At 42.1% G+C, this 27,911-nt stretch overlaps 1 protein-coding gene across 2 annotated transcripts; it reads right to left on the bottom strand.

The window, feature by feature from the left end:
* Positions 1-3,233: 3,233 nt before the first annotated feature.
* On the bottom strand, positions 3,234-27,852 carry LOC106580752 (CAP-Gly domain-containing linker protein 3). 2 transcript variants are annotated; one of them, XM_014162127.2, is made up of 16 exons: positions 27,553-27,852; positions 23,677-23,867; positions 21,043-21,195; positions 19,985-20,124; positions 16,334-16,427; positions 16,022-16,183; positions 15,418-15,536; positions 9,094-9,330; positions 8,767-8,826; positions 7,891-8,026; positions 7,528-7,677; positions 7,189-7,323; positions 6,957-7,080; positions 6,652-6,719; positions 6,456-6,528; positions 3,234-6,322 (listed from the first exon to the last, which is right to left on the bottom strand). In XM_014162127.2, the coding sequence occupies exons 3-16, from the start codon at positions 21,173-21,175 to the stop codon at positions 6,268-6,270; spliced, it is 1,686 nt and encodes a 561-aa protein (XP_014017602.1). In that variant the 5' UTR covers positions 21,176-21,195; positions 23,677-23,867; positions 27,553-27,852; the 3' UTR covers positions 3,234-6,267. The 2 variants fall into 2 exon arrangements, with proteins under 2 accessions (XP_014017602.1, XP_014017603.1); XM_014162128.2 differs by lacking the exons at positions 8,767-8,826; positions 27,553-27,852 and having other exon boundaries at positions 23,677-23,925.
* Positions 27,853-27,911: the final 59 nt, after the last annotated feature.

The raw sequence follows: 27,911 nt of genomic DNA, 5'->3' as shown, positions 1-27,911 counted from the left end.
ATGCCTGAGATGACACCTCTTTTATCTAAAACATGGATTTACATATAACCTACACAGATCATATGCCATCTAAATATCATATGGATACTTGTGTCATAACTGAGTTCTAACAGACACATCTTTCTTTGAACATAAACAACCCTTTGGTCAAAGGTCTGAATGGTCATACATAATGTATTCCGTACGATACAGTATGATTTTAAAACAAATTTCCCAAATATGATTGATATTCCTATATAGTATCCCCTCATGATTCAGGATGCACTGCCTCCTACGTACAAAAAAAAACGGTTCGTATGTTAGTCTGTTGGACAGATATGAATAGCGTACATAAAAAACGAATAGAAACGTTAACCTATACTCGGTTATTTACGTTGGGATTTACAAAGCATCTCTGATTGGCTCCGGTAATTGACTGGAATGGAGTAGGCTAGGCGCATTACTCTTGATCCGTTCAGTGCATAAACAGTGACATGTGCCGTCTCACACCACCGATCAAAAGAAGGTTTCAAACACGACAATTTGGGGATTAAATATTTCACAAACGTTGTTCGTGGATAGGATACGGGTGCTAGTATCGGGTAGTTGATTATTTCCTTGTCTCGTTGTGAAGTGTTTTCGCTTTGCTCAATTGATTGTGCTCGTGCCCTACTTACGCTTCTAATCATCAAAGTAAACAAACACATTTTTAGTCTTTAGGAAAGGGCACCACCAGCTGGTTACAAAGATAATTGCGGCATATTTCAGACAAAGGTCTTACATAACTGGGTTATGAATAACTATGCCTACAAAAGGCTACTGTGAATGCTCACAAAATAATTTTGACGTTGAAAATGGAAGTCTGGGTAGCCCACATATACGAAAGATCATAAGACTCACTCATGCGACTGTCTTTTCTAGGCTACAGGTGTAGGATCTTAATTTGAGCCAGTTTGCTACCGCATGAAAATAATAACGGTACTACAGGAAATTTGAATTATTATGTGCACTATAATCACTAGCGGTTCTGGGGGGGGGGGGGTTGTGGCATGGGGGGGGTGGTTGTGCCCCTGTGACAACAATTTTGGACCCCTTGTGGCCCCCCTAAATGTAGAGTATGAAATAATTTTTACATAACTCATTTTTGCTATCCATCTTGTTATTAGACAGTGGCAACGTGGAACATGGTCTTTTGCCTGCTAATGCCTGCAATGCAGTGAAGAAAACGATATGACAACAATAACGTCTAATGTAACTGGCCCCTCTAACAGTACAACTGGCCCCAGCTTGGCCCCCCCAGTTGAAATGGTCTAGAACCGCCACTGACTATAATTAGACATTTTTGTAGGGGTTGATGCAATTTTCGTATGGGAAAATCAAGTATGACATTTCAAAGTGGAAATGAGAAACTTCAGAAGCCTTTTAAACCTCAAATACACCTGCAAAAGGGTGATCAAATGAAGATCCTACACCTGTATTTATATTCCAGAGCGCGTAAAACCTGTCAATGCGCAAAACAAACAGTAGGCCTTTCTTTCCCTGAAGTCTCTGTAGTATGTAGTGACACCTAAATGCACTGTACTTAACCTAGCCTATTATTTAATTTGATAGCACATCTGACATTATAGTCTGACACCATTTTAACATAAATGATTGACATGTTAATCCACTTTTAAATAATAAACAAAACGTTAAAAAAAAAACGTATAAACCCAGATGCATCATAAGGCACCATAAAGTTAGTATCATCCGTTTCGACCATACTATCTAATCAGTCAATAGACAAATTCCAAGCAATCACGTGTATTCCTTTGATTCAAGGGCATCAAAGTCATTATCCTTTGAACCAAAGATGTATATATTATTTTATGATGAACCAGGACAGTTTGAGATGGACATCTTCAAAAAAGGTGAATCCATGACGCGCCATTAGGCATTTCCTTTAGTACAAAGGAATGTAAATTGCATAATGAGGGGTTACATTTTACAGCTACTCTTATTTTTGAAGTGTCAACGGAGGAGTATATAATCTGGGGTTCATCATAAGAGTGCACATTTCAAGGACGGTTTCCTTGGTTGGAGAGGTGAGACAAAAAGTAGCCCTGAGCACCAACCTATTTTTTAGGGACTTTCAACTCTGAGCATGGATGTATCGATCGCATTTTAGCCACTGAAGAAGGACCTTCTTATCCAACTGAATCTTTATAACATTTTGGATGTTTGTCTGGCATCTTTCTGCACGGACACTCAAAAGGACATAATGGAAACTGGAAATACGGTATGCCGAGGGATCTGACAACCGCCCACATGCTGCAGGTTCCGACCATATCACACACGTTTGATTATAGTAGCAGTTACCTTAGCTATGGATCATTTAATTGTCATCATGCAGATATAAACCTGTATCTTAGTGCAACTCTAAACAGAGTTTTCAACGATGGAAGAGGTGAGATCGTGTTACATTTGATTATTTCACAACATAGACTGTCGAGGCCACAAAGTATTTAACTGTAGTGCTACATTGTTACAAAGTATTAGGCCTATTTCTCAGACCTAGCGTTTTTTCTCTCGCTCTTTGCTTGCTTTCGACTACTTAATCATGTTTTAAAAAAAAACGTTTTATCTCAGGGTCTCAGCCTCTGTGCACTTACTTGCACCAAGGTGTTCATGGACAGCCAGACCAAACAACTGGAACAGCTGTTCGAACAAACGGATTATCCTGGCGTGGAGGGACGGGCCTAACTAGCCAGGAACACGGGCCTCGCGGATGAAACCGTTAGGGCAAGAGGAGGATACGTTTGCTCTTAACTTTGAAGTTGCATAGAAAGTGGTTGTGAAACTGTGTAAGTTACACGTTATTTTCTGCACTTCTCTAGGTATGGTTAAAAAACCGTCGTGCGCGCCGAGAGGCAGAAGCGCGGCACCAAGGCCAAATCCCCAATTTGACTACGACGAAAAGAGATTTGCAAACAGTCTATAACAACCGCAGCTTCCAGGGAAACAGCATCTCATGATTCTTCAGATAACAAGCACATTTGCTTTCTTTACACTAATTTATGTTCACTTTAGTTCATAGGCCATTAGTCCTACTCACCATGCGCAAATATCCCCAGATAGCAATTCATTGGTGGACATTTAATGTAAAAACTAAATTCAATTGTTAGACCTGCAATAAATGCACATTTGAGCAATTACAATAAATGTCTGAGTGATTTATCTCTAGTTGCTTGAACAAAAGCAAGCAACAGAAAATGTAGAAAACAACATCAACTTTTATTAGATTCATAGTCAGAGTTGTAATTATAAGCATTTTCATGCTGAGATACACCGTTGGAAAAAGAAACTTTCAGAAAATAAAGAGCATGCAATTAATATTATTCCTGACACTATAATAAATCCAACATTACAGCCCCCTTTACCTGTTTTGGGACACAGACACCAACACACTATAAAACGGTAAATAAAAGTACACTTAGTGAAATTATCAAAATATATTTTTAACAAACTGCTATGACACGTCTATGAAGAAAATGAACCATTGTTGAGATCAAGTTTTAGAATAACATCATGTTTAAAAAAATAAAATAATGACAGTACACCACTTAATAAGATTATATCAATGTTCATAATGTTGAATAAACAAAACATTTGAAGAGTGGAGGACTCATCAATGTAGATTCTTCTCATGTTGTTAGTTGAAGAGATGATTAAAAAAAGTGACAAATTAGTGACATCTACTGGCGTATTGTGGTACTTATTATGCTACCAGAGCGTAAAGGTCAGGCAATAACTACACCATTTTGGTCACTTTACTTGAGCATTAAATCTGCCAGTCAACCAACTACTCAACTCGACCATGTAGTAAATATGAACAATGTTGCTATACTTATTTCTAATGACATTTTTCCAACATAAGTAGTAAAGACATGGTGATGTATTCTTACTCATTATCAAGCACTTCAGTATGAGGCGAGGATGATTTTCTTATCTACCAAACAATGCTGTCAATAGTAAAGAAACTCAGTCCTTCTTGACACAATATCATTTTAGCATACTTGGCTAACAGTGGATTTTAACAAAGTGAGCTGTCCTGACAAAGTTTGCAACACTTTGTGTTGACATAGTCATGAATAAAAAAGGAGAAAAGTTCCAATTGCCACAGGTTCTTAAGTATCCCATTACATGACTTTGAAGTGTAATGAATGAGTTTCTCTCAAACTGGATATACTAATATCCCTTGTTCAGATCAAATGAAGCTGACTCCCTCATAGCATCCTTGTTGTTCTGTGGCTCTCTTACAGACCTAGTCATAACCTTACACTAGCAATATCAAAACAACCACACATTGTTGCGTTCAGTTCCACATTGGATAAGTGGCAATTTCGGAATACGACACGGTGCAAGAGTATTTAGACACTTCCTGATAATGAGTATTTTTTGCTGTTTCACGGTGCTGTTAATACAGGATGTCCACAACGGTGTTCAAAGAGTGCAGGAGGAAGTTCAGGTGTTTTTTTCTCCTCCTCGTGATGTGCTTACATAGTGTTGAGTAGACAAAGACATTATCCATATCCACATAGCTAAGTACACAGGTTAAATATTTCTGTTTTTATGCACACTCATAGGTTTTGACATTAAGCGCACACAAGTTTAGACTGTCAGATTTTTATCTAATGCTCACTCACAACCTTACCAAAGTCTAACGTTGAGAGAGAAGGAGATAGAGGCATGAGAGGATAGCCAACAGGGGTGTAAACTGTGGTAGCACTGAGCTAGCAGGTGTTCCGTCTGCAGATTTAGCCTGAGATAAACACTATTGCTGCAACAACAAACCTAGAGATGGGGAGGAGGGCACTGGTTTATCAAGAAACGTACAAGTATATTGTGGTACCCTTGTAGATTTCCTATTTCTATAAACAAAACTTAACTGTGGGAAAATAAAGCTTTTTGCTAACATTACATTTAAGTTAAAGTTAAGCAATAGTTAAGTTATTGGTACTTCATGCTACACAATAAAGACAACAGCTTTAACAATATTAATCTTGGTGGTTTTCCCTTACATTACCTGCCATTACATTTTGGGGTTAGCAGCTATTTTGGTTAGCATAACTTGGATTTGAGACCAACTGGTTCAAAGTGCAATAAACACCTAAGACCAAGTTATGAAAGTCTTATTTGACCCAGTTATGGACAAATAGCGCTGTCTATATTACCACGATTTAAACCATTGCTAGAAAATTGCCTTTCAAGGGTACAGAAGATATCTGTGCAGATAAAGTTCTCCTTCTGCAATTAAGTTGGGACATTATGATCAACATATATGTACGTGCTAGCGTTACCTTACCTAAAACAGGTAACTAGTATTTAACAGGGCTCTGTCAACAAATTTAGTAGGCTACCAGAGACCAGGAACCTTGTTTTTGTATCACGTGTGAGCATATTACATTTTACACAAGCCCATTAACAAGCAAATCAATATTATATACATCATTCATATTTTGGAAAATGCTCAGAGTGCAAGTGGAGAAATAGCGGATGTAGGAATCCTGAATAATATTAAACCCTGTTTTCTTTTGAACATATGACATCAGAAGAACATGACCATATGTTCATGTCACATCTTTTCACAATAAAATGCATGTTTATGTGAACATTTATTTGTAACACCATTTGACTCACACATCCACATTTTGGATGAATCCCTTGAGCGCAACATGGCCATCTACAGTCTGTTCACACTGACAGACCATGTATTACTTTGAGGATAAATGAGGCCCTTGCTCTCCTCTGAAATACGGGAAATTAGGATGAAGCAGCAGCAAAACAATAAAGTACAGCATCATGTACTTAGTCATGTGAAAGGTTCCCTAGTAGAAGCTCCATGGTATACGAAGTTGGCTGACTGGTCAAAGGGTTTTGGCAACTTCTGACGAGGGGTGGGTAACGACAAGCAATCAACACCAAAATAGAGCAACTTACAAAAACAAAGTGATTATATCTATTAGATAATTGCTTTTGTAGGGTTTGTATCCTAGATTTCGAGTTACAATTATTTAGTCTCATTTTTAGTGTTACAAACGGAATGCAGGATGTTAGTTAACATACAAGGCACTAAGTTTTGCTATAGGACTGACTGAGATCATGGAGAGTGGAGGGGGGGGTGGTGGTTCACTACTGTAATTCTGACAGCAACAGCCAGAGAAAAGCACAAATGAAAGCTGGACATTAAGAGGAGGAGAGCAGTAGATCTTTTGAGGAGGAGGAAGAGGAGGAGGAAGGAGAGTATGGTTAGGACTGCATCTCAGCACGCAGCATCCAGGGGAACCAGCAGCAGAACAGCAATCTGAGGAAGAGGATGAGCAGGAGGAAGAGGAGAGGGATTCACATCAGTGGACACATTCATCAACAGGAGCTTATTTCTAATCTGCTATTTGTTGACTCAGAGACAACAGAGGCAGGAAAAGAGGAGACTGTACCTTGATATTGAATTCTCAGAAGTGATGTCCTTGGGTGACCTCACCGCGTTGAATTTACGCTTTGGCTGGTTCACTAGAATAAACAAAGAACATCTTTGGAAAGAATGCAGACATGGGAGTAGAAGGTAAATCGTGACATGGGGTGGCGTGGCACGTTGGCTAACATGGCCAGATGGATTTGACCTTAGATACTTACTAGACACCTGGTGGACTTTCTTCACCATCGTGCCATCGCCGCTCTGACCGTCCTTTGGTCCGCAGATTCTGAGAGATCATTAACAGCATTAGTTAGTATTGTTCCAGACGGTTAGTCTGTTCAGAATGAACGTTTACAAGTCACAACAGAGCATGTTGTATATTGTCTAGCTCTCCGTCTGAGAATGACTGATAAACATGGTTACACAAGGTAACTGTAAAATGCTTTCTTATCAATAAAGTTGTTACGTTATTTTCTTTTTGGGTCCTTTTTTGAACCAGGTGTTAAATTAGGTGTTATGTTACCTCTGTATGCGAGATGGGGGTGCAAAGACGCCGTACTTGGGCATGCAGTTGAAGTAGCGGACACCAAAAACAGACCCGTCATGCTTTCCTGTGGGCTGCTCCAGCTCCACACCAAACCAGTAACCTGGACACACACACCATCAATCATTAAACTTGACTAAACATTTCTAATCATTTGTCAAACATTTCTAAAAAATATTGTCACAGTGGCATGATTTCACAACAGACCTACCTGGGGCAAAGTCTGTCTTTCCGTAATAGCGTATGATTCCCTGCTTCACACCAGCAACCAGCACCTGGTCTCCAAGTTCAACCTTCACTCCATCTGGGTCCAGACTGGCCACGGACATAGACTTCTTCCTCAGAGCTGACGGAGAAAATCAATCAAATATTCGTTCACATAATATATAATAATGTGTTATAATGTCTATGAGTCGTGTGTTATTTATGTGTTGTGCTCCTATCAGAATGAATGCAATGGCCCTTGGTGGGAAGACTCTTGTACCTTTCAATTCAATTCAAGGGCTTTATATTGGCATGGGAAACATATGTTAACATTGTCAAAGCAAACCTTTCTCTCTCTCCATTATTTCCTTCTTTTCTTTCTTGTTCTTTCCTGTGACGCGGGAGAAGTCCATGCGGGGTGTCTTGGGTGTGGAGGTGACAGAGGAGGGGGCCTTCTCAACAGCTTTAGCGATTTTTGACACTGGAGCAAAGATACCTTCAGGACAATAAAAGGGATTAGAGAAAACACTGAAAAAAGCTGCAAGCTCCAATCAGGTTAACCACAACTGTTTTTCTGAAAACTACCTGTACACAAAAGTTATGAAATCAAGTCTTCTCTTTGCTCTTTTCTCAAGGGGAATCTTGACACACTTCAACAATAGATTAAATTAAAAAATCCCAAAATGGGAGTGAAATAACAGGTGGTTACCCAGTTTGGGGGGGCAGATGAAGTAACGCACCCCTCCCACACTTCCATCGTTCTTGCCCTCTGGCTCGTCCAGCTCCACCCCCACCCACTGGCCACTGGCGAACTCCGTGGTCCCACAGAAGCGCAGGGTGCCCGTCTGTGGAGGAGAGACGGTGTGAAGGCCAGGATTCAACATCAGCTCTGAAATTTACCTCTGTTGTTTATATTGGATTTTTACTAGCAAATTGAATTAACCTTGTTGCTCTCCACAGGGGCCCATTGGAAGAAAAAAAACATGTGATTTGTATTCTTGAAGGTGAAACCAGGCAAGATTAAATAGTTAACAACACTTCTCCACAGCACTCAGAGACTTCTCTAGACCAGGGCAGCATACTGATCTGCTGTTTTTCTGTCATACTTGACTACTGACATACTAGGCTATGGTTAGTAGAGTAGTCTACACATCTCAACACAATAACATGTTTTAAGTGGTTATGTTGTGGTCAGTAGGACATACACTATATATACAAAAGTGTGTGGACACCTCTTCAGGTTGTTATAGCAGCAAAGGGGGGACCCTCCCAATATTAATGCCCATGATTTTGAAATGAGATGTTCAGCGAGCAGGTGTCCACATACGTTTGGTCATGTAGTGTATGTTTGAACACAGTGAGAGGTGCAATACAGCTGCACATTATAGACAGAAAAAAATACACATAGTCCACACATTGGTTTCCAATGCATTTGAACTGCATAGTAAATGCCAAATGAACGCATCAAGTGAGACTACGTCATTTAGTGCAGTCAGTAATGCAGTCAGTCATGGAAATACACCCAAAAACACAATTAAATGTGTTCAGTTACGCAAGTAGACACACAGGTCGAAGGGCTACCCACCTGCTTCAGGTGATGCAGAGCTGAGATGTCAATTTCATCACTGCTCGATTTTTTGGGGAGCTATACGTGTTAACACAAGTTGGAATAAATGTTTGCTAGAATTCACATGTTCTCTTCTCACACAGTACAACAAGCAGCAGGGCTCCACCATATAGGATTAATGCCTCACACTGGCCACTTAAAAAAAAAAGTTTAGGATAATTGAAAGCCATTTAAATGGTCTCATGTACATAAACGTCCTCACAAAATTCTGCAGTTCACTGTTTCAAATCTTTGAGGCTCCCATTTCTCACCCTTTGCTTCCCAATCCCGACAAAACACACACACCTTCATATCGTCCAGCACCACACGGTCGCCCAGTTTCAGGCCAATGGAGGTGAGCATGAGGTTGCCAGGGATGTTGTCGTAGTTGAGCAGAGTGGCACGGGGCAGGTTGCAGCTGAGTGGCACAGAGTCCAGCAGCAGCTGCTTCAGCTCCTTGGCCACCATGGCCGCCTCCGCTTTGTCCAGAGTCATGTCCATGGGGTCAGGGACCACCTCAGCTGGCCCCTGGCCTTTATCATTCTGTCAGAGAGAGAGACAGAGGAGCATGGAGAGAGAGAGGGAGAGAGAGAGATGGAGAGAGATAAAGAGACATGAGGAATAAATTGGCATATTTTTACTGTTTTGTGTAGAAGTCATCCCCACATAAAACAGACAGAATCTGTTTTTATCTGAACAGTGTTTTTAAAGAGCGACTGCCCCTAAAAAGCAACTTCCCATTTTGAAAATGGCCTATGTGGCTTCGATATGAGCCATAAAGCTTTATTCTAGTGTCAAAATTGACTGCAAAGTGTAAATAGGATAATTTGTCTCGTCCAAAACTGAGATTTGCGAGATGATAGGAAAATATTGTATGTCACGGAATGAAGGTAACTGTAACAGTTTTCCTTGGATTGGGGTTACTTCAATCCTGCCCACATGCCTACAGCTGGCAGCACCCAAGTAATCGTCAATTTGGTTGAACAGCTGCACGAGACCTGATCATAATGTCCATGGTCAATTTGGTTTGACATTCGATAGCTCTATGGGGCTAGTTAGGGACCATCAGTAAATTACACAATGTGCACGGAACAATATTTGAAAATGCCAATAACTCCAAATCTCTATGTCTTAACCAACTATAAATTGTAGAAATTCATATACAAATATTGAAATAATTTAATGAGACAACTAAAATATGTGCAACATGAAAATATTGTTCCATTTACATTGTGTAATTTATTGGTGGTCCCTAACTAGCCCCAGCGCTATCTAATGTCAAACCAATTTTGCCACGGTCGCACACCAGCTGGCTGAAACTAAGTGGTGAAAGAAGTTGGCTAGCAATAGCTTTCCTAGGTGACTTCAAGACACAAGACCTGGTTAGACTGTTTCATGTTATCTAGAAGGGTGAGTGGCTGTAACTGTGTACTGCTTCGGGAGAGTGAATGTACACATATTACCCCCCCCAAGACAACTCTGGTTTGGCTTCAGTCATTTCTTAATATCCAAGCTGAAAAACAAGGCCAAATCTGTAAGTTCAGCCTCCCTTTAAGTTATCATGAAATCATATCAAAGAGGACATGAAACCTCAATATGTGCACCCATTTTATTAGGTACACCCATCTAGTACCGGGTTGGGCCCCCCTTTACCTCCAAAACAACCTGAATTATTCTGAACATTCTACAAGATGTCGGAAACGTTCCATAGGGATGTCGGTACATGCTGACGCTATGGCATCACACAGTTGCTGCAGATTGGACGGCAGTACATTCGTGCTGCGAACAGCGCATTCCATCTCATCCCTAAGATGTTCTATTGGGTTCAGGTCTGGGGACGGCGCAGGCCACTCAAGTAAACTGAATTCGCTGTCATTTTCTAGGTGATGTTTTTCCACTCCTCAATTGTCCAGTGTTGGTGATCACGTGCCCACTGGAGCTGCTTCTTGTTTTTAGCTGATGGAGTGGAAAACGGTGTGCTCGTCTGCTGCAATAGCCCATCCATGACAAGGATCTACGAGTTGTGCTGTTACATCTGTTGTTGGAATGAGACCAAGGTGCAGAGTGGTAGGCGTACATTTTCTTTTATTTAACAATGACACCGGGGAAAACAACAAAATACGAAAATGAACGTAAAGCTACATGCAGTGCAGAAAGCAACTACACACAAACAAGATCCCACAATCAGAGGTGGGAAAAAGGGCTGCCTAAGTAAGATCCCAAATCAGAGACAACAATAAACAGCTGCCTCTGATTGGGAACCATACTAGGCCAACAAAGAAATAGAAACATACAGTGAGGGAAAAAATATTTGATCCCCTGCTGATTTTGTATGTTTGCCCACTGACAAAGAAATGATCAGTCTATAATTTTAATGGTAGGTTTACTTGAACAGTGGGAGACAGAATAACAACCAAAAAATCTAGAAAAACACATGTCAAAAATGTTATAAAATGATTTGCATTTTAATGAGGGAAATAAGTATTTGACCCCTCTGCAAAACATGACTTAGTACTTGGTGGCAAAACCCTTGTTGGCAATCACAGAGTCTTGTAGTTGGCCACCAGGTTTGCACACATCTCAGGAGGGATTTTGTCCCACTCCTTTTTGCAGATCTTCTCCAAGTCATTAAGGTTTTGAGGCTGACGTTTGGCAACTCAAACCTTCAGCTCCCTCCACAGATTTTCTATGGGATTAAGGTCTGGAGACTGGCTAGGCCACTCCAGGACCTTAATGTGCTTCTTCTTGAGCCACTCCTTTGTTGCCTTGGCCGTGTGTTTTGGGTCATTGTCATGCTGGAATACCCATCCACGACCCATTTTCAATGCCCTGGCTGAGGGAAGGAGGTTCTCTCCCAAGATTTGACGGTACATGGCCCTGTCCATTGTCCCTTTGATGCGGTGAAGTTGTCCTGTCCCCTTAACAGAAAAACACCCCCAAAGCATAATGTTTCCACCTCCATGTTTGACGGTGGGGATGGTGTTCTTGGGGTCATAGGCAGCATTCCTCCTCCTCCAAACACGGCGAGTTGAGTTGATGCCAAAGAGCTCCATTTTGGTCTCATCTGACCACAACACTTCACCCAGTAGTCCTCTGAATCACTCAGATGTTCATTGGCAAACTTCAGACGGGGATGTATATGTGCTTTCTTGAGCAGGGGGACCTTGCGGGCGCTGCAGGATTTCAGTCCATCACGGCGTAGTGTGTTACCAATTGTTTTCTTGGTGACTATGGTCCCAGCTGCCTTGAGATCATTGACAAGATCCTCCCGTGTAGTTCTGGGCTGATTCCTCACCGTTCTCATGATCATTGCAACTCCACGAGGTGAGATCTTGCATGGAGCCCCAGGCCAAGGGAGATTGACAGTTCTTTGTGTTTCTTCCATTTGCGAATAATCGCACCAATTGTTGTCACCTTCTCACCAAGCTGCTTGGCGATGGTCTTGTAGCCCATTCCAGCCTTGTGTAGGTCTACAATCTTGTCCCTGACATCCTTGGAGAGCTCTTTGATCTTGGCCATGGTGGAGAGTTTGGAATCTGATTGATTGATTGCTTCTGTGGACAGGTGTCTTTTATACAGGTAACAAACTGAGATTAGGAGCACTCCTTTAAGAGTGTGCTCCTAATCTCAGCTCGTTACCTGTATAAAAGACACCTGGGAGCCAGAAATCTTTCTGATTGAGAGGGGGTCAAATACTTATTTCCCTCATCAAAATGCAAATCAATTTATAATATTTTTGACATGCGTTTTTCTGGATTTTTTTGTTGTTATTCTGTCTCACACTGTTCAAATAAACCTACCATTAAAATTATAGACTGATCATTTCTTTGTCAGTGGGAAAACGTACAAAATCAGCAGGGGATCAAATACTTTTTTCCCTCACTGTAGATATGCCCACCCAAGTCACACCCTGACCTAACAAAATAGAGAATAAAAAAGGCTCTCTAAGGTCAGGGCGTGACAGTATGTACCAATATCATTTCATTTGTTTTGATCGGTGAGGTGTTTTCGCCCACAGGACTGTGGCTGACTGGATGTTTTTTGATTGACGCACCGTTGTTGGTAAACCCTAGACACTGTTGTGTGTGAAAAGCCCACGTGGGCGGCCGTTTCTCAGATACCTGATCCTGGTACTGACGATCATACCATGCTCAAAGTAATGCTTTTGTCACTCATTTTGCCCATTCTAACATTCAATCGAACAGTAACTGAATGCCCCCATACCTTTCTACCTGCTTTATATAGCAGGCCACAAGACTCACTGTCTGTAGGAGCCATCAATTTTTGTCAACAGGTTGGTGTACCTAATAAGCTGTCCGGTGAGTGTGTATGCCATATTCAATTTACATTTACATTTTTTTTTTTCAGCACTTACAGTTGAAGTCGGAAGTTTAAAACTCGTTTTTCAACCACTCCACAAATTTCTTGTTAACAAACCATAGTTTTGGCAAGTTGGTTAGGACATCTACTTTGTGCATGACATAAGTAATTTTTCCAACAATTGTTTACAGACAGGTTATTTCACTTATAACTCCCTGTATCACAATTCCAGTGGGTCAAAAGTTTACATACACTGTTACGTACCCCAGTTTGTGTGTTGTGTTATTTTGGTTTGGTATGTCCTGTGTTGGTTTTTGCTGAGAGACAGGTTTTTGTACTTTGTAGCCGCTGCTTTTAAGGTATGTCCCTCCATAGGAGGCAGTGTTTTTGATTATTGAAATTGTTTACCTACGTTTGTATTCTGTTTTTGTTCCCAGGGGGGAAGGCACCTAGGGAGTGCTTAGGCAAGAGGCCTGCTGGCATACATAACCCGTAGTATTTACTGTCTATACACACACTAGGTAAGACCTGGGCGGACCACCCCCTGTATTTTGGTTAGCGCACCAGGTGGTGCTAAGTTAGATAATTAGTGGGTAGGCAGATAAGGTAGGAGAGGGGGCTTTGACATTTACTTTCTTTGCTTTGGTTCCGTTCAGCCCCAAAATTACCGTGTGACGGAATAAATTCACAGTAAACGGTACATTTTCTGCCTTTGTCATCCATACTCGCGCCTACAGTCCCATACCTCTTTCGCTCCACGGGGAGTTGAGTTGTAGCAGGGTGTTGCGTTCCCTCTTCCTAGAGGCGTATGTAACAACACTAAGTTGACTGTGCCTTTAAACAGCTTGGAAAATTCCAGAAAATGATGTCATGGCTTTAGAAGCTTCTGATTGACTAATTGACATAATTTGAGTCAATTGGAGGTGTACCTGTGGATGTATTTCAAGGCCTACCTTCAAACTCAGTGCCTCTTTGCATGACATCATGGGAAAATCAAAAGAAATCAGCCAAGACCTCAGAAAAAAATGTGTAGACCTCCACAAGTCTGGTTCATCCTTGGGAGCAATTTCCAAACGCCTGAAGGTACTACGTTCATCTGAACAAACAATAGCACGCAAGTATAAACACCATGGGACCACGCAGCCGTCATACCGCTCAGGAAGCAGACGTGTTCTGTCTCCTAGAGATGAACGTACTTTGGTGCAAAAAGTGCAAATCAATCCCAGAACAACAGCAAAGGACATTGTGAAGATGCTGGAGGAAACAGTACAAAAGTATCTATATCCACAGTAAAATGAGTCCTATATCGACATAACCTGAAAGGCCGCTCAGCAAGGAAGAAGCCACTGCTCCAAAACCGCCATAATAAGCCAGACTTCGGTTTGCAACTGCACATGGGGACAAAGATCGTACTTTTTGGAGAAATGTCCTCTGGTCTGATGAAACAAAAATAGAACTGTTTGGCCATAATGACCATCGTTATGTTTGGAGGAAAAAGGGGGAGGCTTGCAAGCCGAAGAACACCATCCCAACCGTGAAGCACGGGGGTGGCAGCATCATGAAGTGGGGGTTCTTTGCTGCAGGAGGGACTGGTGCACTTCACAAAATAGATAGCATCATGAGGGAGAAAAATTATGTGGATACTGTATATTGAAGCAACATCTCAAGACATCAATCAGGAAGTTAAAGCTTGGCCGCAAAGGGGTCTTCTAAATGTACAATGACCCCAAGCAGACTTCCAATGTTGTGGCAAAATGGTTTAAGGACAACAAAGTCAAAGTATTGGAGTGGCCATCACAAAGCCCTGACCTCAATCCTATAGAAAATGTGTGGGCAGAACTGAAAAAGCATGTGCAAGCAAGGAGGCCTACAAACCTAACTCAGTTACACCTGCTTTGTCAGGAGGAATGGGCCAAAATTCACCCAACTTATTGTGGGAAGCTTGTGGAAGGCAACCTAAACGTTTGACCCAAGTTTAAACAATTTAAAGGCAATGCTACCAAATACTAATTGAGTGTATGTAAACTTCTGACCCACTGGGAATGTGATGAAAGAAATAAAAGTTGAAATAAATCATTCTCTCTACTATTATTCTGACATTTCACATTCTTAAAATAAAGTGGTTATCCTAACTGACCTAAGACGGAGAATTTCTGCTAGGATTAAATGTCAGGAATTGTGAAAAACTGAGTTTAATTGTATTTGTCTAAGGTGTATGTAAACTCCCGAATTCAACTGTATGTCTGTAGTGAGTTACCATGAGAAAGAAACATACTAAACAGAGGTCTAGACAGTCAATAGTGCTCTTACCCTGACAGTGGGGTTGGCTCCATGCTCTAGCAGACACTGGACGGATCCCAGACACAGGTTGGAGGCAGCTATGTGCAGGGCTGTGCCATGGTGGAAGTCACTGCAGGTGGAATTCAGTACTACAGAGACAATAGAACCAGGTTCAGATCAAATCAATGTGAATTTGATTCCAAAGACAGCTATTATCTTCGTTTTATTCTGGAAGCGTAACCAATTTCTTCTCTTAGAAGTTTCTGAAAGCGTTACCAATTTCTTCTCCTAGGGGTCTCTGAAAACATTACCAACTTATTGTCTTAGGAGTCTCGTGTGGTGTTTGAGCCACATGGTCCGTAGACAGGAGAATAACAATGAGACGAAACTGCCCCAATCAATGGTCAGAGTGTGGAGGAGCATGAGAAATCAATGTAGGAGTTAATGAAATGACCTTGGGTCAAGGCTGGTATGGGCTTGATGGAGTGTTAGTTCTGATAGGAAGTCTAGGGCGGGGAGGGACATAGAGGAACACAGACATACAGGAACATACAGGAGCATGCCAGAACTGACAAGACTGACTATGTTGTTAGTTGGCTAGGTAGACTACATGGGTTTTGTTGATACTACTCACCTCTAGGTTTGGAGGCCTTGAGGAGAATGCGAATCAGCTCTGGCACGTCGAAGTATGCAGCATAGTGCACAGCGTTCATGTTGGTCCAGCGGCTGCGGAGACTGACATCTGCCCCCAGGGAAATTAGCTGATTGGACAGCCTGAGGGCAGCGGCAGGGTCACCTGGATGGGGTCACAAGAGGGACAAAATTGGTAGGAAATTACAGTAAATCTGCATTGAATCTTAGGCTAAAAACACTTTATTTTATGAAAGCTTTATTGAGAATTCAGACACTTGAAATGAACAATCAGTTCAGGGTTTGAGAGTCTCACCAACTCCATGGGCCCCGGCTTTGCAACTGTAGTGGAGCAAGGTCATATCTGTCAGTCCATCACGGTCATTGACATGGCAACCACGCTTCAAGATCTGTAAAAGGAGACAACAACTGTTCAGTGAACTAAGAGTGAGAGAGTGAGAGAGAGAGAGAGAGAGAGAGAGAGAGAGAGAGATGCTAGGGGAAAGGCAGAGAGAGCAGTAGTATCATATGCCTTTTGAAACACTATGAAACACTGAACACACCACACATACAGACCACACCACCCCAGGGCCATAGCCTCATCTCTCTGAGAGATGCTTCCTGTGCTTATCGTAGCCACATTAGCAGGATGAGCCATTCACACCCAATTCGCACAGACGACACATGTTTGTGAAGTCTAATGATGGGGAGTCATGAGATCCTGCTGAGTCATGAATTAAGCACTACGTTAATTTTCACTGCATTGCAACTTCATCAGAGGCTATCATTGCTGAGTAGCATACATCAACATGAGGAACTGGCATCCATTTTGGATAGGGAAAACATTTGAAGGACACAAATATTGAAATGATGGCAGTCGTTACCGGAAGTGACATTAATTTACTATGCTGTTTCAGCTGAATATCTAAGCTTGTACTTGGTACATTGAAAATAGTACAAATAGGAGTTAATAGCAAACTATTCATAGCAGCCTTTACAATGTCGAATAACCTCCATCAATGTCTTGCTGAGTGGAATGTAAAGCCATATTCCCAATGGTGTAGATTGAAGAAGCAGTGAAACTCCAGTTAATTAGCTCTTTCCTCTGGTGCCAGCAGACAGCAGTGACGGGTGCCGAGTGACAAGTGAAAAAGGACCCATCCTGATTCCTGAACTAGACTAGCAACTATCTCGGGACAGTTCATTATCCACCAGTGTCAATCAAGAGAGACGAAATGAGCACACTCTCCTCAAGCCCTGACATTATGCCTTTTCATACATGTAGTCCAACTGAATGAACATGCTATTATCAGACAGGTCCTCTGCTGAGGCTTAACGATCACACCACCATGCACACTTTCATGATTCAACATGGATTCTACATGGATTCTATAAGATGAATCCCCTTAGCTGCAGTGCTAACACGAGGCTAGCACTGTTGAAAAGGAATTTGGGGTTAGTAGTAACTGATATTGGTGGAAATCCTTGCTGTTCAAGTAGTTTGTAAAGAAGTGGTGGCCAATCTGTACTTGCCAAAGCCATACACATCTGATTCAACTTCATTTAGGACTTTGTTAGGTTGAATCAGGTGCGTTAAAACTTTGCTTGGAGCAAAAGCCTTTTGTAGATAAGTCAATGCATCTCTGTTAATAAAAATACCCTAAAATTTGCCAGAGGGCTGAGGTTGTTTACTGACAGTGCAGCGGAGTGGTTCTTTGCCCATATCTGACAGCCTGGTCTGATTTAGAGTCTGTCTTAGTGCAGAGCATGTATGGGTAATGGAAAGGACCTATTATCTCAGCCATCAATCACAGCCATATTGGCGTCCCGGGGGACACCCAGGAACTGAGGCTGACTTTACGATCAATCCTAACACTAAAACTCCATCAATAAGAGGAAACCGAGTTAACTAAGAGTGTGTATTTGTATGTGTGTATACGTGTGTGTGTGTGTGTGTGTGTGTGTGTACATGTGTTTTTATGGGGCATATCTTCCCTCTCTCCAAGACAGTAGGGCGGGATTAGGAAATTAGTCTGAAACTTGAAGTATGCATACTTTATGTTGATTCACATCCCACCCGCATCACTCTTCCTCTTCAGGGTTATGAGAGTTCCCGCTCCCACGGTCACATTACCACTACTCACACTGCAGTAATGGTTGGTCCTGAGCTAAATATGTGCACTTTCATCTGAGCAACAGCAAAATAAAGGGAATCAACTCAAAACACAAACTACACCTTATATGACAACATGCTTAGTAAGGTGTTTTTTTTAAAACACACTAGTAGAGCCTCAACTTTGCTAAGGTAACCCAAGGGGTTGTAAGTCATGCCTCCAACTGAACCCAAAGCCACCAAGCCTCCCGTTCCATGTTCTCTTCAACTAATGACTGCTTGGTGTATTTCGTTTCCTTTGTGTATTGTATTTTGGTTGGCGACCTGTATCTTTGGCGCACTATGCAGTAATATACTGTATCTGTCTGTTATATACAGTAGAAATAAAGAAAAAAAGTATATGGTTCCAAGCACTGAGCCTTGTGGGATGCCAAATTCATCTTTGGAACATTCAGAAGATTTGACATCAATACTGATACGTTTAGGCCAGGGATGGGCAACTTGTGTCCCGCCACTTTTGTAGGCTCGTGGATCAATTTCCACAAAAGAAACTCAGTCAGGATCTCATCTTGTTGTTGAGAGTTAGAATATTAGAATAAACAAGGTGCACATTTGGTTGTGCATCAGCAGTCTTTCTCCTGAGATATCAGTTGGACAGTCACTCAATTATCCCATGTCAGCTAACTTTTTTTAGATTGGTAAATTTGTCTAGCCAGCTATGTAAACTTGTAGTAATCATAGCCGAATTACCGACTGTAGGGCCCCCACTGATTTTCTTAGTCACTCTTACTCATATCATACTAAAAACTGCAAACATTTCTCTCTACCCTATGGCACAATGTGTAGAATTGCAGGAAATTTGCTGTAAAACTGAACATTTTTCTCTCTGCCCCATGGCAAAATGACTAGAATGGCATGAAATTAGTTATAAAATTGCAAAATATTCTATCCGCCCCATGGCAAAATGTGTAGAATTGCAGCAAACTTGCTTTACAACGGCAATATTTTCTCTACGCCCCATGGTAAAATGTATAGAATTGCAAGAAATGTACTTTAAAACTGAAAATGTTCCTTTCTGCTGACAAGAGAAGCAAAATGTTTTGCTCGGGAGTTAGGCCTCCCCAACCAAATTTTGCTTAAGGCCCCAAAAAGGCTAGGGCCGGCTCTGACGGCATGTGTGGGTATGAACGTGGGTACGCACACCCGTGAGCCACTGCGCCCCACATGATGTGTCACGGGTGTCATATGGATCTGACCAAAACGCAGCGGGAGTGTGTATACTCATCTTCTTTTTATTAGGCGGAAAGAAGGAAAAACAAAACACACGTATACAAAAAACAACGACGATAAACAGTCCTGTAAGGCTTACAGCTATACAAGGAACAACTACCCACAAAATCCCACAGAAAAACACCCCTCTTAAATAGGACCTTCAATTAGAAGCAACTAGGAGCAGCTGCTTCCAATTGAAGGTCAACCCAACAAACACCACATAGAAATAGACATAATAGAACTAACATAGAAATAGACTAACAAGAACATAACCCAACAAACCCTGAAACACTCTAAACAAACACCCCTCTTAAACAGAACATAGGCCAACAAACCCCGAAACACTCTAAACAAACACACCCCTGCCACGTCCTGACCAAACTACAATAACAAATAAACCCTTATACTGGTCAGGACGTGACATGATGAGTTCAGATTTTTTGTTGCCCCCACCCAATCAAAGTTGCCCATCCCTATTCTAGGCCTACAGCTTTCTACATATATCTGTATGTTTCTGGCAGTGTTGTGTGAGCTGTAGTCAGGCCTGTAGTCTGCTGAAAGTCCTTACTGGCAGTAACTCACCTCGTTTCCGATGAGGTCGATCTTGTGCTGGACCTGTGGGACCCACTGACGGATGATGGCGAAAAGCTCTGGGATGGTGGTGCGCGGATCCAGCAGGATCTCCAGACACGCAGGATCATTTGGGTCAAAGAATGTGAAGACTGGAATGGTAAGGAAAATGCCAACAAGAGAATTACCCTCCTCATGAAATCAGTATGAAATGTGCCTCTTGCTATTTTTCGTTCTTGTCCAGACAGCATATTGACTCATTCTGAATGTGTGACATTAAATATCATACATATTTTTATTTTGTAAAAATGTCATTTGTATTTCGGATTGTATTTTTCAGTAGGCCTCTTAGTGCGCTCTATTTAATTACTTATGGAGTTCTCTCTGTTGTACATTCAATCTTTCTGTCCTGTCTGAAAGCACTGTTTCTAAAAGCAGCATGATGTAGATTGAAACCCTATCAAAGTGGAAACGTTGCACTGAAATAACACAATCATTCTTACTTAGTTTTTATAACACACCGTCATAATAGATGCATTGAAGCTTGTGGGCAAACAGAAATGAAAAGCTTTACATCACGCTAGCCTGCAGAAAACACTTACATTCATTGGCATAGAGTGGAATAAGTCCGGTAGTATCATACTGTTTGCATATAACAGCCCCAAAGCCAAGATCCATCTACTAAAATAATCAATAACATGCTATAAAAGTCCTTGTTCACTTATTTATGATAATATACATTTGATTAAATATTTTCATTATGTTTCTATGAATCTGCAGCGGCTGTTTTGACCAGGCAGTGGTCTGTGCTTGGTGAAAGGCTCTTTGTGGATCGAGGCTACAGCAGGACACGTCCCAGAGCCCAAAATCCACTGTTCGATATAAAGCAGTGTTGAGTAGGGAGCATTAACAAAGGGCCTTGGCCTGTATTCACAAAACGTCCCAAAGTGCTGATCTAGGATCAGGTCACCCCTGTCCATATAATCGTGTTCATTATGATCTAAAAAGCACTCCTACTATGAGACACTTCCTGTGAATGCGGGCCCTGGAGCCTGAGGCCTAGGACCCACCATAGTCTTTGGGGAGGGGGGCCTGTGCAGATGGGTGGACCATGGGCCTCTTCCGGGGCTCGTGAACTGGGCTCTGGTACTCAGAGGCAGGCTGGGCCTCCTCCTCCACCTCGGCAGTCTGCTCTTTAGTCATTCTGCTAGATGTTGCCAGGCCTGGAAAAGATGATGGATGACAAACATTCCTTGAGTGGCACTACAAAACAAACAGCTCTACCGCAGGTTTCTCTGAACAGTTGTCATACGTCTGTGACTCAGCCAAGAGTCACCTGAAGTAGTTGCTAATAAGAGTCTTGTTCCCATGACAGTCTATCTACTCGGGCAAGTCTATACCTTGCAGATGCCCCTCCCAGAGCAGACAGGCTCTATGTTTGGCTCAAGGGCCTGTGAGAGATGGTCACTAGTGACTCACTGATAACTGCACTTACTGACAAGAGATGAGGAGACTCACGGAGCAGGCAGACTAACAGGCAGGCTAATTTATTGTTCCAACTCAGTGCACGCTAATGCTAAGTCTTAATGTCCATCATTGAACTGGACATAGCTAATGGGCTGAGCTATATTTTCCAAATAGTATATGCAGCAGCATATCTCGCACATCCATCCTGACTATGAGAAATCAGGGATGCGTGTACTGTACAGTACGTGTTGGACATTGCAGCACTCATTTCTGAAGTGCTGCTGAACAAACCGTAAAACATCTATGTAAAAGCCCTATAGTATCAGTATGCCAACGCTAATGCAGTTTTATATACAATACAATGGACTCTTTGGCCTATAACATTAATACGGCCTGACTGGATTTCCAACCTAAAATAAATGTTCACACTCTCATCTAGGTTCAGAAAATACGTTATGTGTATGTGTTATAAACACCCCTTTAGAACAGAACCAAGAACCACTAGAAATTATTTATCCCAACATTGAAATGGGAACAAAGTCTATGATAGCGTAAATTATTCACTGGGCCTTTTTAGTCAGGTCCAAAGGTTTCTTCCTCCAAAGTCTGACTGCACAGTGAGCACACCACATGTTAAATGATTACGCTGCCAAGTAATCTAATAACAGACTACATTGTGCATCCATGCCTCTGCTAATCCTTTTGGATTTTGAAAGAAGTACAGAGAGAGAGAAGAAAGAGAGAGGGCTCATCACACAATCAGTAAAAGCCTTATCCTATTGCGCAGCTCTGCTACTGTATCAGTCTACCAACTCATTGTCCCAAGCACTATGGGGTCAAACAGTGAAGCAAAACAGAGGCCATACAGTGGTCTGTGCTGTATTCATTAAGCTTAGGGAAACTACATTAACAGAGACCGATTCTGCTGTTATACAGACATGTACTCAAAGCCAAATGAACAACCCGCACTCAGGCAGATTCCATCCTCCTGATACTCTACGAGTTGCCTGTTTCCTTCATTTGCATCATATTGAGGGGGATTCCTAGTCGTGTTTGGATATGGATACATAAGATGGATACGTAGCCAAGATATATCATAGCCTGGATGATCTGGGAGCAACTGTCCCTGTGCAGTTTGTCACCTTACCTACAAGCTCCTACATGTCTTTTATTTCTTCCTTTAATTATATACTTTCTTTACTACTTCCCATGATTTGCTGCTGAATCATTAGCCACTGCAGAATGGGTGATAAAACACATTGCCTGATATCCCAAAAGAATTATGTTGAAACAAAGGGTATCCATGATATAGCGTCCGATGCCTGGCAGATAACTATACCTGTGCAGTGCAATACCTGTCACCTATTATGACTATACTGCTAACAGAGTCCAGTAAAGACAGCCATCATCATCTCCTCTGAGTCGCCCTGCTCCTCCTAGTTCCTACCCCTGATCTGACAGTAGTGTGTTTCATGAATGAAGTCTCAGTCACAGACAGCATTTTCCCTGGTATAAATGTGATGTATAATTAGCATGAGCACATTATTTGTTTAATTAAATGAGTACTGAATACAACGAAGTCTTACGCAACAGTGCTCATATGAGTCAACAAGATGTATACATTTTGGAGGCAAATACATTCAGATAGCAAAATAAGAGAAAAAAATGGTGCAACAAACTTGACAGATTTTGATATCCTACTCATACCCTATTGTAATGGAATGAATAGCATTTGATCATTTGGCTGGGTCACACTAATGACAAAATGAGCAATGAGCAATAATGCAAATGTGCATATCACATCGCCCTACAACGTGCTTGATAACAGAGCTTTTGACAAGCCTATATGAGAAAATGTGTCAATTCGTGACTTGTGCGTAGCAGAGGGCGTGTACTCAGCCAACGAGAAAAAAAACGGCGCGTTGGCAAACAATGAGAAAGACGCTGGAGGAGGAATATACACATGGCATGTGCAACTATTAATTTGATCTAATAACAATAAGAAAACACATGATATCTGCGCTGACGTCTTATGTTTGCGCTTATATTATAAAATGGGCGCAAAAAAACAACTGCCCGTGAGATTTCATGGAACAGTGTTTCAGAGCATCTCCTTTCTAGGCTCCGTATCAAGACAAACACACATGCTGTGAAAAACACAGGAAGCAAATAAATCTAATCAAACGAAATATATCCAATAATTTGAATCTTATATGCATGAATGATATTCATCTTACCTCAAAACAAGCCTTGTCGATTATCTCAACCTTTTCCTCGCGGTTCAGCTAGATGAGAACTGCAATGGTGCTGAAGATGCTGCTATACTGCTGCGAAGGTCTTTCTCTGTGCCTGCGTCACGGGCGTGAGCGCCCAAGGACCACAACGTTGGCTACCATTGTGCGTGTCCTTCCTCGGCACACGAATTCGCCTAGGTACCACAGTCAGAAAATTGGCTATATCTTAATAATTCATGAAAAAAACTGCTTTTTGATGTTAATTTAAGTTTAGGGTTATATATAAGGTTACACAGTGTGGTTAAATAAATAGAAAAACGTTTTTTTTTTTAAATATGCGGGGTTCATGACTTTGTGGCTGTGGTAACTAGTGAGGATCATCTTCAATATGCCAAACGAAGCCATCATTGGAAACACCCCCTACTCACATAAAATGAGTCGGCCTATATAGACAAACATAAACTTATGAAAAGTAAATCAACACGAAATAGCCTGTCTGCACCTTGTTATATAACTCTACAGCCCACATTTAATCTGATAATAATTCTAGACATAGTTTTTTAGTCCCATATTATTTCACGGGATAGTTCATTCAATGGCTATATGTTTATAAATAGTAATGGTTTAATAATCGTAAATTAAATAAACGACTAAGCCCATTACAATAGACACAAAGTTTGTCTGCAAAATATGAGGTAAATCCATCTTTACTCGAGTGGAGGACAATGATAGACTACACTTTGGTATGTGAGGACTATGATAGACTACACTTTGGTATGTGAGGACAATGATAGCCTACACTTTGATATGTGAAGATGCTGTTCATCGACTACAGCTTGGCCTTCAATACCATAGTGCCCTCTAAGCTCATCACAAAGCTCACTGTCACATGAGCTCCCTCTCCGGCCTCTAGGTCACCAGGAAGCTCGTTATGGCGCACACATTTCACCGTCGTTACGCGCATCGCTGTGTCATCAGACTCTCCTGGACTCCATCACCTCTCTGATTTCCTTCCCTATATATGTCACTCCCTTTGGTTCCTTCCCCAGGTGTTATTGTTTCTGTTCCAGCGTTAAGCCTGTGTGTTGTTCGTGTTTCTTGTTTTGTTTTATTTTGCGTTTATTTATTAAAAACACTCACTCCCTGAACTCGCTTCCTGACTCTCAGCGCACATTATTACACTCACGATCCTGGGACTGAACTCCTCCCTATGCAACTGGGTCCTGGACTTCCTGATGGGCCGCCCCCAGGTGGTGAAGGTAGGCAACACTACCTCCTCCACACTGATCCTCAACACGGGGCCCCATAAGGGTGCGTCCTCAGTCTCCTCCTGTACTCCCTGTATACCCCAGACTGTGTGGCCTCACACAGTTCCAACTCCATCATTAAGTTCGCTGATGACACGACAGTAGTAAGCCTGATTACCAACAACGACGCGACGGCCTACAGAGAGGAGGTAGGCACTCTGGCGGTGCTGTGCCAGGTAAACAACGTCTCCCTCAACGTCAGAAAAACAAAGGAGATAATTGTGGACTTCAGGAGGAACCAGGTTGGGCACGTCCCCACCCTAATCAACGGGGCCGCCATGGAGACAGTAAAAAAATGTCATGTTCCTCGGTGTACACATATCCGATGAGCTGAAATGGTCAAACCACACAAACACCGTGGTGAAGAAGGCACGGCAGCGACTCTTCAATCTCAGGAGGCTAAAGAAATTTGACCAGTCCCCGAAGGCTCAGTGTTCTACAGGAGCACCATCGAGAGCATACTGTCGGGCTGCATCACAGCCGGGTACGGCAACTCCACTGCCTCTGACCGCAAGGCTCTACAGAAGGTGGTACGCTCTGCCGAACACACCATTGGGTGCTAACTGCCTGCCCTCCAGGACACCTACAACACCAGGTGTAGCAAGAAGGCCAAGAAGATCATCAAGGACCTCAGCCACCCGAGCCATGGCCTGTTCTCCCTGCTTCAATCACTCAGATGCGGGCAGTATACGAGTATTAAGGCAAAAACTGTCAGATTGGCCTCTACCCCCAGACTATTAGGCTGCTGAAAAGCCACTAGGCAGCGACCTACAACCTTACAGTGAAATGCTTACTTACAGGCTCTAACCAATAGTGTGAAGAAAAAAAAAGTTTGTGTGTGTGTGAGTGTGTGTGTGTGTGTGTGTGTGTGTGTTGGTAAGTAAAGAAATAAAACAACAGTAAAAAGACATTTGCAAATAAGAGTAGCAAAGCTATATACAGACACCGGTTAGTCAGGCTTATTGAGGTAGTATGTACATGTAGGTATGATTAAAGTGACTATGCATATATGATGAACAGAGAGTAGCAGTAGCGTAAAAAGAGGGGTTGGCGGGTGGTGGGACACAATGCAAATAGTTCGGGTAACCATTTGGTTACCTGTTCAGAAGTCTTATGGCTTGGGGGTAAAAACTGTTGAGAAGCCTTTTTGTCCTAGACTTGGCACTCCGGTACCGCTTGCCATGTGGTAGTAGAGACAACAGTCTTTGACTGGAGTGGCTGGGGTCGTTGACAATTTTCAGGGCCTTCCTCTGACACCACCTGGTGTAGAGGTCCTGGATGACAGGCATCTTTGCCCCAGTGATGTACTGGGCCGTACGCACTACCCTCTGTAGTGCCTTGCGGTCGGAGGCTGAGCAATTGCCGTACCAGGCAGTGATGCAACCGGTCAGGATGCTCTCGATGTTGCAGCTGTAGAACCTTTTGAGGATCTCAGGACCCATGCCAAATCTTTTCAGTCTCCTGAGGGGGAAAAGGTGTTGTCGTGGCCTCTTCGCGACTGTCTTGTTGTGTTTGGACCATGATAGTTCGTTGGTGATGTGGACACCAAGGACCTTGAAACTCTCGACCTGCTCCACTACAGCCCCGTCGATGTTAATGGGGGCCTGTTTGATCTGCCTTTTCCTGTAGTCCACAATCATCTACTTTGTCTTGATCACGTTGTAGGACCAGATAGCGGTAAAGTAGTAGTGGAATAGGATAGGGTTAATGTAGTAGTGGAATAGGGTGTTGGGTTTGATTGAGTGTAGGGTTAGATGGAAGATACTTTATAGTTTTTTTTCTCCCCTTTCCCCTTTTTCCATTTTGTGGCTCAAAGTATAATGGGTTAATACACTAGTCTAGTTGGTGTTGGGACTGCAACATACACTGAGTGTACAAAACATTAGGAATGCCTTCCTAATATTGAGTTGCACCCCCAGTTTCATTTTGTCAGGGCATGGACTCCACAGGGATGCTCGCCCATGTTGACTCCAATGCTTCCCACAGTTGTGTCAAATTGGCGGAATGTATTTTGGGTGGTGGACCACTCTTCATATACACGGAAACTGTTGAGCAAAAAAAACTAAAAAACTAAAACCAAACCGCATTGCAGTTCTTGACACACTCAATCTGGTGTGCCTTGTACCTACTATCATACCGTTCAAAGGCACTTAAATATTTTGTCTTGCCCATTCACCCGCTCAATGGCACACATGCACAATCCATGTCTCAAGTCTCAAAAGTTGTTATTTAACCTGTCTCCTCCCCTTCATCTACACTGATTGAAGTGGATTTAACAGGTGACCTCAATAAGGGATCATAGATTTCACCTGGTCAGTCTATGTAATGGAAACATTTTGTACACTCTGTGTATTTGGATGCCAACTGTCATAAAACTTAACCCAAGAAGAACATTGAGCCGTTAAATGTACAACCAGTGAAATAATATGGGACTAAAAGCAATGTCTACAATGACAATTATTTGATAGACTAGAAGTTTGGTAATGTTTAGGCTGTTACAAATGATATAAGTGGATGCACGAGGCATTCTGTCAAATATGAGAAAAACGATTTAGTTGTACTTGTTGCTTACGCGCGTTTCTGCCATCGCTATAATGTTCCCACCTAATCTACATTTACATTTTAGTAATTTAGAAGATCTCGTCCTTTAATCATTGAGGACATGTATTTCCATTAAGGGCGTTCGTATATCTGTCCCGCGTTACCCTCTGTTGTGGGAGTTTAATCGGGTGAAAAGTGATGGCAAAGGTGATGTAGTTCAGCACGTGGAGTAATGAGTAGGCTTCTGTGTTTTCACATGCGAAAGTGATTAATTTTGATAAACGCTTTGTCTTCCCAATTGAAATTACTTCGAATGTTCTAACATGTATTTTTTTCTGGAGAAGAGACGATGCACCAAGCTGCCTTGTTGGCAACATGACCGAGCGGCGC

The sequence above is a fragment of the Salmo salar genome, chromosome ssa20, assembly GCF_905237065.1.
Source record: "Salmo salar chromosome ssa20, Ssal_v3.1, whole genome shotgun sequence".
In the NCBI taxonomy this organism is placed as follows: domain Eukaryota; kingdom Metazoa; phylum Chordata; class Actinopteri; order Salmoniformes; family Salmonidae; genus Salmo; species Salmo salar.
Note: the sequence above shows the minus strand (reverse complement) of the source record. Positions and strands in the feature narration are given on the sequence as shown.

Bases quoted from the DNA above. Each gene is read 5' to 3' on its own strand.
- LOC106580752 (XM_014162127.2), bottom strand. From the start codon at position 21,175: ATGACTAAAGAGCAGACTGCCGAGGTGGAGGAGGAGGCCCAGCCTGCC. The intron at 16,184-16,333 runs GTGAGACTCTCA...GACCCCATCCAG, and splicing joins AGCCGGGGCCCATGGAGTTG to GTGACCCTGCCGCTGCCCTC. The intron at 8,827-9,093 runs GTGTGTGTGTTT...TAACACGTATAG, and splicing joins TGGTGCTGGACGATATGAAG to CTCCCCAAAAAATCGAGCAG.